The 16,573-nt window shown below is 38.8% G+C and overlaps 1 protein-coding gene across 12 annotated transcripts in view; it reads left to right on the top strand.

The window, feature by feature from the left end:
- Nucleotides 1-16,573, top strand: part of FN1 (fibronectin 1) — a 69,268-nt gene that overhangs the window by 48,394 nt on the left and 4,301 nt on the right. For 2 of the 12 annotated variants that reach the window (XM_061384100.1, XM_061384074.1), the window contains 14 exons: nucleotides 501-665; nucleotides 1,192-1,347; nucleotides 1,966-2,079; nucleotides 2,848-3,117; nucleotides 4,299-4,486; nucleotides 5,319-5,406; nucleotides 6,286-6,462; nucleotides 7,248-7,337; nucleotides 7,554-7,733; nucleotides 8,837-8,926; nucleotides 9,881-10,347; nucleotides 11,445-11,583; nucleotides 14,304-14,468; nucleotides 16,308-16,433. In XM_061384100.1, the coding sequence (XP_061240084.1) occupies nucleotides 501-665; nucleotides 1,192-1,347; nucleotides 1,966-2,079; nucleotides 2,848-3,117; nucleotides 4,299-4,486; nucleotides 5,319-5,406; nucleotides 6,286-6,462; nucleotides 7,248-7,337; nucleotides 7,554-7,733; nucleotides 8,837-8,926; nucleotides 9,881-10,347; nucleotides 11,445-11,583; nucleotides 14,304-14,468; nucleotides 16,308-16,433 (2,415 nt within the window). The remainder of the gene's footprint in view (nucleotides 1-500; nucleotides 666-1,191; nucleotides 1,348-1,965; nucleotides 2,080-2,847; nucleotides 3,118-4,298; nucleotides 4,487-5,318; nucleotides 5,407-6,285; nucleotides 6,463-7,247; nucleotides 7,338-7,553; nucleotides 7,734-8,836; nucleotides 8,927-9,880; nucleotides 10,348-11,444; nucleotides 11,584-14,303; nucleotides 14,469-16,307; nucleotides 16,434-16,573) is intronic. The other 10 variants (XM_061384119.1, XM_061384155.1, XM_061384084.1 and 7 more) reach the window with 5 other exon arrangements.

Raw genomic sequence — 16,573 nt, 5'->3', positions numbered from 1 at the left:
GGTACACGGGCTTCTCATTGCAGTGGCTTCTCTTGCTGAAGAGCACAAGCCCTAGAGCGCAGGCTCAGTAGTTGTGGTGCACGGCATGTGGTCTATGGCATGTGGGATTTTTCCAGGGATGTGGGTTCAGGGATCAAACCCACATCTCCTACCTTGGCAGGCAGATATTTTTTTTTACCACTGAGCCACCAGGGAAGCCCAATATGGGCAGTCTTGAGTTGAGGACTTACCTTCTTTCCCCTTCTAATTTTAACCTACCACATGTTAAAGCTACAAGGTTAAAGTAGCATTTTAACTGCAATTTTTCTCTCAATTTTTACACACTCAAGGCTTACTACATACATAAATAAATATACTTTTCTGTTCAGGATCTGTTAATAGCACTCTTTAAAAGTGAATAAGCAAAGGCGTAACTTACCTGCTGCTCTCAATATGTTAATTCAGTAACTCAGCAATCCCCAAGTGTCTGTCACACTTCGAACTAACCCCGTTTCAAACAGGAGGAAGTAGCCCTGTCCAGGAGTTCACTGTGCCTGGGAGCAAGTCTACAGCTACCATCAGTGGTCTTAAACCTGGAGTGGACTACACCATCACTGTCTATGCTGTCACCGGCCGTGGGGACAGCCCGGCAAGCAGCAAGCCCGTTTCCATCAATTACCGAACAGGTACTTATCTTCCTCTTGGATGACCCAAGCTTGTTTACTCAAAAAATTTTTACAGTGTTCTCCCAAAGTATTTTCCTCATTGTGGAACCGATTTTCTTTCGTAAAAAAGATGAAGCAGCAGCTACAGAGTTTTGAGCCAGATATATAAGAAGCACCCTAAGGGCAGGTATTTTTGTCTGTTTTGTTGATTGCTGTATTTCATGTGCCTGTACTACAGATAGGCACAGAGGATGTTCAGTAAATACTTGTTAATGAATGAGTGGATGAGCTGATAAGATAAGGAGACAAGCCTCTATAGGAAATACAATTTCTTTGTGAATGAAACAGTCATATTGAAAATAGGCAATGTATCAAGATCCAAGCACCAGCTCTCAAAAGTTCTCTCTGCATCTGCAAAATAAACATCTGAGAGTCATTAGTAGTAGTAAGAGATTATTCTGTCTGTACAGAACTGGAGACAAAGACTAGTCTAGTCTTGTCCCTAGGAGCTGGGGCTTCATTGGTTTCTCTTGGTTTTTATTTGTAGAAATTGACAAACCATCCCAGATGCAAGTGACTGATGTCCAAGACAACAGCATTAGTGTCAGGTGGCTGCCTTCAAGTTCCCCTGTTACTGGTTACAGAGTGACCACTGCTCCTAAAAATGGCCCAGGACCATCGAAAACGAAAACTGTAGGTCCAGGTAAGAAGAGCCAACATCTCACATACATCAGGATAAACAGAGGAGGACCGTGTCAAAGTTTCCCTTTTTGTGAATTTGGGGCTCAAGGTTGTTACCAACTCCCTATACAGTAGAAGTTTTAGGAGGAGTGCATTTCTGTTTTTATATGTGTAGTAGTGTTTGATGGTGTGCACATCTTAAATTATTAGATTTCATCTTTGTGTTTTTGTTTATTATGCACATTAAGAAAAGACAGATGGGCCTAGCTGACTTTTAAAGATTCTTTTACCTCTTGTTTCTGTTTTCATATAAAATCATTGTGAAATTAAGATCTTTAGGCGATATCTTAAAGTCCAGTTAGTTTTCATTTTTTCAAGAGCAGCATCATTCATTGTTGGCACCATCATATTCAGTTTTAGAGTTTAGCCTTTGATGTACTTCACTCCAATATGGTAATTTGTATTAGCAATGAACATGTTTGTCCAGGAGGAAATCCATGTGTGAGTTCTCTAACGTTTTCATGATAATTCTGCAAATGAAAATTCCTGGCCACCACACGTGTATTACGAATTCTGAAAGTCCCTTGGTTGTCATAATGAATGACATGGAAGCTGCATTTGCTTTTCACTCCCTTTGCAGATCAAACAGAAATGACAATTGAAGGCTTGCAGCCCACAGTGGAGTATGTGGTCAGTGTCTATGCTCAGAATCAAAACGGAGAGAGTCAGCCTCTGGTTCAGACAGCGGTAACCAGTACGTACCTAGTGTCTGTTTCCCATGTTCAAAGTCAAACTTTGTTCTTAGGTGTCTGGATACCTAGTTTGTATCTTGAGCTGAGCCCATTGCAAACACTTTTCCTTCTTAGTGATGAACATACAGGGAAAGAAGTTGGGGAACTACCATACTTAGTTGTGCTATGCTTTGAATTGCTTTTGCTCAAATGGCCTCAGCAAAATCTTATTAGCCTATAGCAAATCTATAAAATGTTGTGCTTGCACCTCCTTTTCGACAGCTGGATGGTAAAGTTGATTGAAGCGTGCCACATGAAGCTATTATGTTTGGAGCATTTGTGTGGCTGGTCCAATGTTTAATTTAAATACTCAATGGGTGGGTGGGGGGTAGTTAAAGATTATAACAATCTGAATCTAACATTTAAAATCAACTTTACCACTTCCAAGTATAAAAAAATCCAGGTCTGTGAGACTAACATCACATTGCCAAAACAAATCTTGGTAGAATATCCTAAAATGTATATAAATAAATCCTTATTTGGGGACATTTTGCAGGGTATCTATGCATCTCACGTACACCTATGTTTTAGTAAGTGATGCGACATTAAATATTTTCTGAACCAAAAAGCCTTAAGCAAGGGTCAAGTAATTTTCTATTTAATAGTGGGTTAATTGGAATTTAATTCATCAAAGGAAAAATGGTATCTGCAGAACTGCTTTGCATGTTATCAAAATGCTTATTTCACAACTTGCTTTTCACATAACCTCTTACCATTAATTTGCCTAACAGACATTGATCGCCCTAAAGGACTGGCATTCACTGATGTGGATGTCGATTCCATCAAAATTGCTTGGGAAAGCCCACAGGGGCAAGTTTCCAGGTACAGGGTGACCTACTCGAGCCCTGAGGATGGAATCCATGAGCTATTCCCTGCACCTGATGGTGAAGAAGAGACTGCAGAGCTGCAAGGCCTCAGGCCGGGTTCTGAGTACACAGTCAGTGTGGTTGCCTTGCACGATGATATGGAGAGCCAGCCCCTGATTGGAACCCAGTCCACAGGTATATCGTTCATCGCACCACTGGGTGCTCATGGGAGCAGTGGCTTTATGCCCTGCTGAGTGCATCACACTTTTATCAGGCTATTGATTCCCATGTAAGGGGGTACCCAGAAACACAGCCTCTTTATTAGGAAAGCCCCTCTTTAAAGGGGAACAGTAATAAGCAGTGAAGTGTAGGTGACATAGAGAAATTCTAATAATAGGAAATTTTGGAGTGGCTTGGCTTACCTCCAAGGCCATAAAGCAAGACATTTGAAGTTAACATGAAAATTGTGGATTATTCCTTGTCTCCCTGTGGTTATGCTCACTGTGTATAAAAGAAAGAAATCTGGCATCTTAGAGCCTACTCTCAGAAAAGAACCCAAACTGAGCCATTTCATAGTAGCAGGATTCTGAGAAAACATGGGTAAGCCCTTCCTTCTCTGGTTAGAGGTCACATGCTCAGTGTATAATTTTGCTTAAAGGCCTAAGAATCAGATGCATAGGAAAGAGTTGGTAGGGCAGATGCTTTCCACCATGCTTTATCTTCTTGTGCTTTGTCTCTGAAGCAGCGTGGGATGCTAAAGATGTCCCCTTGTGACAGCGTAAAACCTGGAGGTGACAATCCGTATTATTGCTCTTTGCTTCTCTTTTCTGCTTCTCTTGTGAGCCAATTTTCTTCCTATGCTGCACCACGGAGAATACTTCAGATTTAGCAGTGATGGGGTCCAAATAAAGACAATAAAAACATAATTCTATCTTTGGAATGGAATACTCTGTGAAATGGTTTTCTGTACAAAGATAATTTTTGTCAGAAAGGGGCTGCTGCTCATCTTCCCTTAGAAATGGAAAATCAATCCTAATGGTCAATAAACCAATGTGACTTTTTTTTTTTTAATTTGTTAAGGGAAAGAAGAAAAAAAAAAACCAAACTACTAAAACCTAAATTCTCTTAGACTGTTGGCATTTACCCAGATGTTTCCAGTGATCCTGAGCATTGCTGGATTAAAAAGCACTTTATTTTTCAGCAAGCATTTTCTTCATTTTGCATCCCCTTTTGTACTTTTCTATACTGAATCTTTGCTTGACTGGGGTACCTACCAAACCAAACAAGCACAACCTATGTACTCGTTGGAATTCACTTTATTTCCCCCTTTCCCCCATTTATATAAGATCAACTCTAACCGATAACCATCCCAACAGCCATTCCTGCACCAACCAACCTGAAGTTTACTCAGGTGACACCAACCAGCCTGACTGCCCAGTGGACGGCACCCAATGTTCAGCTCACTGGGTATCGAGTGCGGGTGACCCCGAAGGAGAAGACCGGACCGATGAAAGAAATCAACCTTGCTCCTGATAGCTCATCCGTGGTTGTGTCAGGACTCATGGTAAGAAGTGTGTTTTTCACTGGAGTAAAGTATTAGGTCATCTCTTACACAGTTGACAGTGGTGGAAAAAAATGTCATAAGAAATCTGTGTTCTTTGCTGTCAGATTAATTTTGTCATAATTTTGTGTCAAGTAGAATGAAGCTTTTCCAGATGACAGGATTTTATGAGGAGCACTGGATGTTGCATAGCTCTTACATGTATTCTGTTTATTTTAAAATAGTGTGTGTGTGTGTGTGTGTGTGTGGTGGGGGGAGCAATTTATATAGCCATAGGCTGAATGCATAAATCCATCTTATTTTTGGCTTTTCTGAATGTTATTACCCTTGCAAGAAATACTCTCCAATTTTTACCAACACAGCCTAATACTACCTTCCTGAAGTCATTTTTAACCTCTAGAGGTACATGCAAAGAGCTAGCCAGGTACCTAGGAAACTAGTGTACTTCTTAACATAAGGCCAATTTCAGGAGAAACTACAGAAAGAGGGTTCAGAGATAAGACTATTCTCTTTCTCTCTATGATCAGACAAATTCATGGTTTGCACCTTTCAAGTCACAAAGGAGAAAACAGGCCAATAGCATTTTCCTCATTTTGTGTCAGCTGAGTGGAAATAACTGAATTATAGCTTACTTGGGCTTAACCCTAAATACATTTTTAAAGTCATGTAGTTAAATATGTTGTTGATCATCTGCAGATTAAGCTAAGAATGTCTGTGGTTTTCGCTAGCTTTGTCTTTTTCTTTTCTAACCATTGCATTTTTTTGAATGCTGGAGTGAAAATTCCCGGGCTTCAGAATATCTCATTGCTGAAGCTTACCGTGCCCTTCTTTCTAGGTTGCCACCAAATATGAAGTGAGTGTCTATGCTCTTAAGGACACTTTGACAAGCAGACCGGCTCAGGGAGTCGTTACAACTCTGGAGAGTGAGTAATCAAACTTTTTAGTGTTGATTAACATTCTTTATAAACAAAAATTAAAGAATGGCAAATGCTTTCTAGATCACTAAGTTAACAATGGATTGATTCCCGATTTGGAAATTGATTAGCTTACCTATCTTTTTGAGTTACTTCTGTGGCCCTCTCTAGAAAGTGGTGTACTGGCACATACATAGAATCATGGTGTGATAGTGTTAGTGCAATGAACTAGGACTTACACTTAGGTTCTGTTCTACTGGTTAGAATTTGTTTTCATAGAGTGAAGGTTGGGGATGCCGGCATGCCGGCTTCTGTTGTATCTTAACAGTGTCGTGAGTATTAGACAATGGTGGCCCAGATTCTTGTTTTCTGCAATATCAATAACCCACAGTTATTCTCTTTCAGAAATCAAATAAAGTGTCAAAGTTTTCTGATCTACAAAGCAGGGATGGCATCATACCTGTTGAGAAAAAATGTGAATCCTTATAAGAATGACAAAATACTAGCAATGTATTATTATATATATATTATATACACATGTATAATATATATACCTTCCTTATGTTACTACATATATTTTATATTGTGATAACAATAATTTTAACACTTGCTGAGGTATTTATAGATATCTAAAGCCAGCCTTGGAAAACACTGGCCATATCTCTAAAGCTTTTCATTTCTCAAAAAAACAGATACACGAGGTGAATATTTTCTTTTTTCCTGATTACTGGCAGCTTTTCTCTCTGGTTGCCACAGGAGAAAATCTACACATTATTAGTAATATATAAAAATGGATATATTTGGTATATAAAAAAAATTAGTATCAAAACCTTAACTATATGAGCCAGCCAGGCACTAATACTAATCTATGGCTATCACCCCATGCAGATGTCAGCCCTCCAAGAAGGGCCCGTGTGACAGATGCTACTGAGACCACCATCACCATTAGCTGGAGAACTAAGACTGAGACGATCACCGGCTTCCAAGTTGATGCTATCCCAGCAAATGGCCAGACCCCAATTCAGAGAACCATCAGGCCAGATGTCAGAAGTTACACCATCACAGGTCTGAGAACCCACTCTTCTGACCACATTTGTTAATTGCAATTCACAACATAAATTAGCTTATTAGTTTTTCTACCACTTACACTGATTAAATTTATCTTCAGTGTTTTATGATAACCCAGCTCTATTGTTTACAACCTGTTTTCATCCTGTGATCAAAAATTTTGTCCTGTAAATGCCTGGTTTTGCTAATGTTTGCCAGAGAAAGTCCCATTCATCAAATTTGATCTTTCAGCAATGAACCCTTTCTTATGAAAAAAAAAAATTATACGAATGCTTGAAATCCAAAAGAAACTCAGAAAGAATGTATAGTTTTTAACATTTATGTAGATTGTAAAGCAAAATTAAATTTAAAAAGGAAACAGTACTATTTCACAGAGATCAAAATTGTTGTCAGAGAATGTTTAATATCTGGGTCAGTTTAGAACTTTTTGAGGTTTAAAGTTCTGATCCCAGTTACCAACCAGTGACCATCAGATTAAAACACAGATAATAGGTCCTCACCCCTATTTATCACCAAAATGGCCACTTTTAACACAGCATTTTTGTATTTTAAAATTTATTTTAGGAATTGTCTTTGTGTGCATCAGTGCCTTTCTTTTGATATATATATATTTCTCATGGACAGTTAACACCCATACCACGCTCTAATTTATTCAGTTTGAACCACTTTAGTGGTTTGTATAAGTAGGCAATGATAGGAGGAATCATGAAAATCACAGATGAGTTTGAAAATTTTCCTAGTTAATGGAGATCAGATAAAAATCATCTCTTTACCAATTTCAGGTTTACAACCTGGTACTGACTACAAGATCCACTTGTACACCTTGAATGACAATGCCCGGAGCTCCCCTGTGGTCATCGATGCCTCCACTGGTAACTACACTTTCTACTGAAGAAATGCCCCTTTATATGTATGTATGATCAGTCATGTGGACTTGAGCAACAAAAATGAGGTTGATACTTCTGTATTAAGATCACAGTGAATCATTTTTACAGTTTATAGAATTCTTAGATTCAAGTCCATTTTTAAAGTCTAGGGAAATGCATAAATGTTTATTTTTACATAAATGTAATTTTGTTTTCTTTTAGCCATTGATGCACCATCCAACCTGCGTTTCCTGGCCACCACACCCAACTCCCTGCTGGTATCATGGCAGCCACCCCGTGCCAGGATTACTGGTTACATCATCAAGTACGAGAAGCCTGGGTCCCCTCCTAGAGAAGTGGTCCCTCGGCCCCGCCCTGGTGTCACAGAAGCTACTATTACTGGTATTGCTGCATCCATGCTACCATTTTCCTTGTTACTCTTTGGGACACACAAAGTGCTTAGCAGACTACAGCTGTGTCTTTGGTGCTCTACCATCAGATCAAGAAGCCCATTTCTGATAACTTCAGAGGGCATTGTCTACACAGGAGCTGTTAAGTGCAATACATCTCAGAAGTCATGAATTCATGAAAATGCAATAACTTCAGTACTGTCATAATGGTATTCTGGAATCTTTTTATTTGCTGTATGTTTGCCAAACACCTATCAGTTCTTCCTAGAAAAAGACATTTTTCAAAGCAAACTACCAAATGCTGACACTGTTCTCTTACTCGGCAACCTAAAGAAAGATAAGCTAGAAGATTTGCCAGAGTGCCACCTCTCATGGCCTTCATTATCCAGTTTCTCAGGATAGTTCTTGAGGCAAATTGATTCTCACTCATACTGGAGAGTGTGCTTGGGATGGGGAATAAGAGATCATAGGCCTCTGGTATCATTTTTGTCCAAGAAATTAAAACTGTGTATATAGGATATCATCTTGACTTAAAATATCCTATAGAACATACAGGTACCAGGAAACACTGCTTTTTTAGAAACTTTGGAGTTAGGAAAACAGAATCAGATATGGAAGGTGTTGATTTGGATACTTCCTACCAGGACCACACAAAGAGTGAACATTCTTTCTGCAGAGCACTGTTCTGTAGTCTGACTTTTCATTGATCCTGCCACTGGGAGTGGTCTGGCCTAGGCACTAAGTAGATTCATGTATGCAGTCTGCATTGATTGCTCCTAAATGTGTATTTCGCTGGCAGTGTACAATGCTGATAGGTTTTATTGAATTCAAAGAGCAGATGAGACAACATGTTAAAAGAATACCCCAGAGAAGTTAAAGTGCTTATTCGGGTGTCAGATTTGATAGGAAGATAATTAATTTGCTAAGTGCCCATTGTATACAGAGTATTTGAGTGTTTACAGACGCAAAGCAAAGTCTCCATTGCCTTTCAAGAGGCTGGCGACCAGCTGAAGAGAGGATGCTTGCTTCAAAGATCAACTTCCATTTGATGAGCTGAGCCCACAGATGTAATGTAATGATTTGTCCTTCCATCAGGTCTGGAACCAGGAACAGAGTACACAATCCAAGTCATTGCCCTCAAGAACAATCAGAAGAGTGAGCCTTTGATTGGGAGGAAAAAGACAGGTAACGAGCACCTTCTGGGTAATGGGGAGCCGGCCATGACAAAACTAATTACAGACGATTTATCTTGCAGTGAAAAAATGCTCCGGGTTTTGATGTATTTCTCATGGAACTCTTTTTCCTCTAACAGCCTAGCATGTATGTTGTGCTTTTTGATAGCAAGAATGGCCTGACCATCTGCAGAGTTCAGTTTTATTTTTTTCCTAGCCAGTCACTATAAAGACCTTTTATTCATCTTTAGAAAGTTCAAACCAGATATTAGAATGTAAAAGCCAAGTTTCGATCATTGCTGTTGGTCTGTATATTCTTTTGGAGTTAAAAGTGTTTTTATAAAAAGAGGGGAGGGAAGAGAAAACTCTTTCTCATTTGTCTTTATTTACTATTTGGTTTCTGAAGCTTGAACTAAATAATGTCTTACTTTTTATCCAATTTCAGTTTAATTTGAATAAAATGCTTTATTTATGCTGATAGAATTTTTAAATGAATTTTACGTTATGTGTTTTAACCTATTCTTAACATTTCAAATGATGAAAAACTACTGCACCAAACCTCTGATATTCTCATACTTCAGATGCTGATATAATTAGTCTAGATTCTAGTAATTATAACATGATTCTCAAGTGAGAAAGAGGGGAAAAAAGCCTGCATATTTCAGTTCCATTAGGCTTAATTCGAGCAGAGGCAGCTTTTATGTGGCTTAGCGTTTCAAAGCTTTGTATGATAAATTCATACTAACACTTTTTTTCCTTCTAAACTATAAAGAAAACTTTGAGAAAAATCATAAAGATTTCTTTCTGGGGAAAAAAAGTGTTTTGTGATTTAAAAACTGCTAATTTTTCAGGAGCTTTGATTAGATTGTAAAATAGTTGTTGTTGCCTGAATTGATAATGACTTCCTGAGGCTACTTCTGGGAGCTTAACACGCTTTGCTTTTTTGGCTCTAACCTCTCTTGGCTAGATGAGCTCCCCCAGCTGGTAACCCTTCCACACCCCAATCTTCATGGACCAGAGATCTTGGATGTTCCCTCCACAGTTCAAAAGACCCCTTTCATCACCAACCCTGGGTATGACACTGGAAACGGTATTCAGCTTCCCGGCACTTCTGGTCAGCAGCCCAGTCTTGGGCAACAAATGATCTTTGAGGAGCATGGTTTTAGGCGAACCACACCGCCCACCACGGCCACCCCCGTAAGGCATAGGCCAAGACCGTATCCGCCGAATGTAAATGAGGAGATCCAAATTGGTCATGTCCCCAGGGGAGACGTAGACCATCATCTCTACCCTCACGTTGTGGGACTCAATCCAAATGCTTCTACAGGCCAAGAAGCTCTCTCTCAGACAACCATCTCATGGACCCCATTCCAGGAAAGCTCTGAGTATATCATTTCATGTCATCCAGTTGGCATTGATGAAGAACCCTTACAGGTAACTCCTGTTTCCTTTTACTTCTGGGACACTTGGGGAAGAAGTAAGCTAGGCTACTGAAATGACCAAAGCTCTGATGTCCAGTGACCCTACTTCTAGGACCTCTTAGAAATGTGATGTGCTTAAGTCTTGGTATTTTTTTGATTGGAGTTTAATTGCTTTACAGTGTTGTATTAGTTTTTGCTGTACAGCAAAGTGAATCAGCTATATGTATAAATTTATCCCTTAAAGTCCTGATTTTTTTTTTTTTTAATCTCAAGATGACTCTACTTTAAGAGATGTACCAGACAGTGTCATTAGCTTTCATTTAGTGGAGAGAATAAAATTACTTCTGTTACTCTCAATTGTTTGAGGTTCCACAGTAATATAGACAAAGAAATGATCTTAGAAGAGAGAGAGAGATCTTGCCTGAATTGACTTTTGTTTAGGAAGGGCTCAAATGCTGTCATTATGGTTTGTCCTTGAAGAATCAAATCCCATTATCTACCATATGTCAAAGGAGAAAGACCTTGGCTGAAGCAGTGCCTATAAGTGATTGATTCGCTCACTGAAATTTCTCTTCTTTAATTTGTTTTGCTGATATCAGTTTTTACTGTTTTCTTAGTTTTAGAAAGTGGCAGAATTTTAAAAACTGAAGACTTATGAGCTTAGAAATAGGAGTTTGAGGATTTGCCCCTCAAACAAAGTGTTTGAAGGACCCCATGTTGGAGTCAGATGCCACTTGGTGGGATGAATGTCCCTCACATAGCACAGTGTCCCCCTTTTATGTGAGGGGGGATGGCCCGGGCTTCCGCTTGCCCAGACTTGCAGCTAAAGTAGAGCGAAAAGGAGGCTGTCTCTAGAATTAGTGAGGGTTCCTGGTAGCTATGGCGCTCACAGGGTAGATTTGGGGCAGGAAAATATGGCAGATAGAAACGACCCCTCACTTAAGTTCCATTTCACTCCCTGATTGGTTGGGACCTTTGCACTCTCCATTTTTATTTGTCTCCCTTTGCTTGTTTACACAGTAGGGGTTATTGAGAAAAGAATAGGGGAAGTCGTGTCAATTCCTCACTGTAACACTGTCTCCCCCGCTTTGGATGTGCTAATCATTGCAGTTCCGAGTTCCTGGAACCTCTGCTAGTGCCACCTTGACGGGCCTCACCAGAGGGGCCACCTACAACATCATAGTGGAGGCAGTAAAAGACCAGCAGAGGCAGAAGGTTCGCGAGGAGGTGGTTACCGTGGGCAATTCTGGTATGTGAATATCCAGGTTATTCGGGCACACTGTGGACCAGCCCAGTGATGCTTCTTCAAGCGACTGTTCTTTTCCTGTTTTTGTCTTTTGACTTTGGGAAATAATTCCATGAAGAAAATGAGCAACTTTAAATTCCATCCTTTTTCCCTCAAAGTATCCTGGTATGTTTGTAAAATAAATAAGAAAGAGTCTCAAACATGATTGGGTGATAGGCCTGGAAGGGACTTCAAATATTGTTTAGTCCAACACTCTTGAGTTCCAGCTGTAAGTACCGGGTGTGACACAGGACACAAGTCTCCAGATCTCTATTTCCAGACCCTCTTCATCTTACTAGGTTGCTGCTCCTGAGTAATGTTTAAGTACTGAAATGATTGAAAGTGAAAGTGTTACTCACTTCAGTCATGTCTGACTCTTTGCAAGTCCATGGGCTGTAGCCTGCCTGGCTCCTCTGTCCGTGGAATTCTCCAGGCAAGCATACTGGAGTGGGTTTCCATTCCCTTCTCCAGGGGATCTTCCCAACCCAGGGATTGAACCTGGGACCCAGGTCTCCCATATTGCAGGCAGATTCTTTACCATCTGAGCTACCAGGGAAGTCCTGGTGATTACCTGTAAAGGAAATTCCTTATCTGCATATATATATCAGTGCCTGCTGGGTTTTGTTCCTGATGTAAAATGCTACCAACATAGCCCATTTCTGTCCAAAGAGCTCCCTTATTCCCACATTATTTCATGATTGTGTGTATATGCTCAGTTACTCACCTGTCTCTGACTCTTTGTGACCCCATGGACTGTAGTCCATCAAGCTCCTCTGTCCATGGGATTTCCCAGGCAAGAATACTAGGGGCTCTGACTCAGGGATAGATTGAACCTGCATCTCATGTGTTGGCAGGCAGATTCTAGCTGATATTTCATGATTATAGAGGCCCAAACCTGCAATAGAGGTTAAATGGTCATTGACTCTTCTTTATAGCACCTGGATATTTGTTTGTTTTCGTTTTTTGGCCATGCCTTGTGGCTTGCAAGATCTTAGTTCCCTGACCAGGGATTGAACCCAGGCCATGGCAGTGGAAGTGCCAAGGCCTAACTACTGGACTACTGGGGAATTCCCTAGAAAGTCCTTTTAAACCAGTAGTGTATCAGCTAGCTTTTCAAACTTCGACAGCTAAAGATTCACCAGAAACATGAAATAGAGAAATAATCAGAACCATGAATCTTCCCACCGGAGAGTTCTCTATTTCCTAACCCTAAATTCTATCTGCCCAGTGATAGGTTTTATTCCTATGGCCAGATACTTAACCTCAGCCTTCTTTCTCATTTGATAGATCACTGTGTTCTTTTACATATAAACTCCTCTGAATTAGCAGTTGAATTTTTTTTGGGGGGGGTCGTGGATCATTTTATGCTTATTGAATTATATATCCATTTAATGCACACCTTTTGCTTCGTGTGGTTTTGCAAGTAGAATGCCACATGAAAGGAATTTTCAAGAGCACAAAGGACTTTGTGCTTTTTCCTCATCGTTTTTTAAAAAGATTCCATCTCCAAAACTTTACTTCTGGTTATTTTTAGGAGGGTTATTGAAAACCTCTTAGTTTAAGTTCCTTCCATTTTTCCTTCCGACTCATTACCAACAGTAATATTCTGCATTCTAGCCAGGTTCTCCCAGCTCTGAGACATTACAGATGTCTTAGTTTTAACAAAACTCTTATTTTCTTCCAGTTTGATCCCTTTCAAAATATTAGGCACTTCAAATATTATTGCTTTTGAGTTTTTTGTTTTTGCACTGTGAAAAGAAATGTACGCAGTGGTATTCAAAGTCACAGAAGTTAGTTTATTTAATTTTTAGAGACTGAATTGAAGCATGCTTTATTTGCATAGATTATTTTAAAATCAGCTTTCACAAAACATAAAAGACTGGATCTTAGACAACATGAAGAGATTCCATTAGTGATTCATAAGTCACTGATATTCCACTACTTCCTTTTACTTGGAACAGTTGGGTTTATTGATAAAAGTAAAGCAGTCTGACCATTATGACAATAATGTACAAAATCTAGGCTTTTTGCACGATTATGCAAAACATGCAGTGAAAGTGACTTATCACATTTATGTGATTACATTTTAATGGTATATAAAATTGCTATGACTTTTGCATTAAAAGCAAAAGGCGCCCTCTAATAATTACTCTTTATTTGGTGAGCATGTTCTAAGTGTTGGCAATAGGCCAACACCTGGAATTCATGATCGCATGTGATCTTCACAAGATCCTCAGCAGGAGGAAGTATTTTTATTATTATCCCCACATTACCAAGGAAGGAAAAAAGGCAGAGAAACATTATATTACTAGCTTAAGGTCACTCAGATACTGATGGAGAGGAATTTCCAGCGTTTGCACCCCATGAAGTTCTTAATTGCCTCACAATCTGTTCCATGTTCTATGAATTATATTTACCAGAAATTATGTAGTTTTTTTTTTTTTAGAACTGAGGGCAAAAATGAAAGATGGACTCCTTTTAAGAGGCTGTGGCAAGTGTTGACCAGCAAAATCTAAGCATTGTTCATTAGAGCAGCTGATGCACTGATGGAACACATGAGTGCTTCTTAATGCTGCTGGGATTTTTGGTTTAGAATAAGTCATCATATACGATAATTTGGTTTTCTTCTTATGGTCCAGAGCTATAATAAAATGTCTTTTTTCCTTCTCTCTTTCTTCCTGTAGTTGACCAGGGCCTGAGTCAGCCCACAGATGACTCCTGCTTCGACCCCTACACGGTCTCCCATTATGCCATTGGAGAGGAGTGGGAGCGATTGTCTGATTCTGGCTTTAAACTCTCGTGCCAGTGCTTAGGCTTTGGCAGTGGTCATTTCAGATGCGATTCATCTAGTGAGTAGCTTGCTTTGTCCATCTCTTGCAGTTCCACGCAATCGCACAGAGTGCCAGGAAGCATGTTTGGCAGACAAGCCTCTTCCAAACATGAAGCAAATGAAGGGACATTGCTTGACTCAAAGTAACATTTTGCATCATATAAAAATGATGGGAAATTTTACTTGTTGAATATGGCTTCATCTCAAAGGTTGTATTTCAATATGACTATTAAACATTAATTTGCAATGGTAATATGATTTTTTAAGTTTTCTTGTTAAAATAAATGAATAAAGTCAGGCTTAATGAGTCAAGTCTAATGAAGGGTAGCAGAGACACAAAGAAACCTCAAATCTCTGAATCTTTAGTGTTTAGCATGGTAAGAGATGAACATTTATACTCACAAACACTCTGTTTCAGTTCAAACCAAATACACACATATCATAGTATATACACACACTTAACTCTTTCACATCTCCTGTACACAGATATCATACATACACATACACACATTGGATAGCTTGAACCTTGCCAAGTAATCTAGAGAGTAAAGATTATCCATTTGTAGATAGTCAAGAATCAACTTCAGTTGAAAAATATTTGATTTTTAATTAAAAGAGATTTTAATATTTTAAAATATGTTTTAGTTAAAATAATCCTAGGAATTGCTTATCATGCTTTGAGATTTAGTATTAGCATTTATGTCTGTGTTTTTAGGAGATGTGATTATTATTGAAAACTGGTTTATTTTTATAGGTTTTAACCATTATGCCTTATAACAAGCCTCCTACATACACATACAAAAATTGTATTCTGGAAAATACAACATAATAGACTTTAAAGATTTTCAGAGTATTTTACTTATGTATTTGAAACAGTTTAATTCAAACTGAAATATAAAAACAACTAATTTTTTCAATGCAGAACTACTATGCTTGACCGTTTGAAAATGGAAAGAGCTGTATAAGTGTCGTACTGCTGTTTAGGAGTTGGAAGCTTTAACACTTGGTATCAATTAGGTGGTTTTTAATTTCTGAAACTGAATTGTTTTTAAGTCTATGTATTTATTACCTATGTAAGTACTTAGGCACAGTTATGAGAGTAGAGCTGTAAGCTGATTTATGTGATTCTTTGGCTCAACTTACATATTTTTTTCCTTGATGTCATAATTATTGAATAACATTTTTAAAGTTTTAGGAATGACTGACTTGTTGATAAACTAGAAGTTGTGTATGTTATACAAACTTCTGAAGTTTGTTTTTAGTATAAACTTTGAAGATTAAAAAGTCATCTTTTATGTATAGAAGTTAAAGAATATATAACTGTGAATTTTAGATATTCCTTGGAACCAGTTTTATTTGTAGGAATGACAACCATTGATTTATCATTACTTTTGTTTTTATTTTGATATTTAGGTTTATTCTTTCACTTTTCATATTTATAAGAAGCCAACCGATCTTTGTTTTTTGGTTAATTGAACTTTGCACCCAGGATCTCTGCGAAAGTGACTTTTCATCTATGATCTATTCCTAAAAACCTACTCAAATCCTAGTTTAGCCTTCCCAATTTTAAATCTTAATAGGGAGAAGTCAAATGAAGGTCGTTGACTATTCTCGTGAAATGATTATGATGGAATAAATTGGTTCTTAAGATGTCTGAGAAAATGTTAAGCTGCAAAGATAATATTTTAAAATCTAACCAAAAAAGTGGCTTGTCAGAGGAATCGTGACCTTCAACTTTCCTTACTACTCCTTCCAGATACAGGGCTTTGAAAATTCGGGGGCATGTCCCCTTTCACTCAGTGTCGTATGAGTCAGAAATGCCAGTAACTCCTTGCCTCTGATTTTCCCCACCTCCCAGAATGGTGCCATGACAATGGAGTGAACTACAAGATTGGAGAGAAGTGGGATCGTCAGGGAGAGAATGGCCAGATGATGAGCTGCACGTGTCTTGGAAATGGAAAAGGAGAATTCAAGTGTGATCCTCGTACGTTGCCACAGATCATTTTTAGTGCCTATTGAATACTCCTGCTTTTCATTACTAAGCTGTAACTCTCATCCCTGGAAATGATTGACTTTAGATCTTCTTGAGGAGTGAACAGTGGGTTTGTTAATCTTTTGATTTGG

This window comes from Bos javanicus, chromosome 2 (assembly GCF_032452875.1).
Source record: "Bos javanicus breed banteng chromosome 2, ARS-OSU_banteng_1.0, whole genome shotgun sequence".
Classification (NCBI taxonomy): Eukaryota; Metazoa; Chordata; class Mammalia; order Artiodactyla; family Bovidae; genus Bos; species Bos javanicus.
This window is presented reverse-complemented; position numbering and strand designations above follow the sequence as displayed.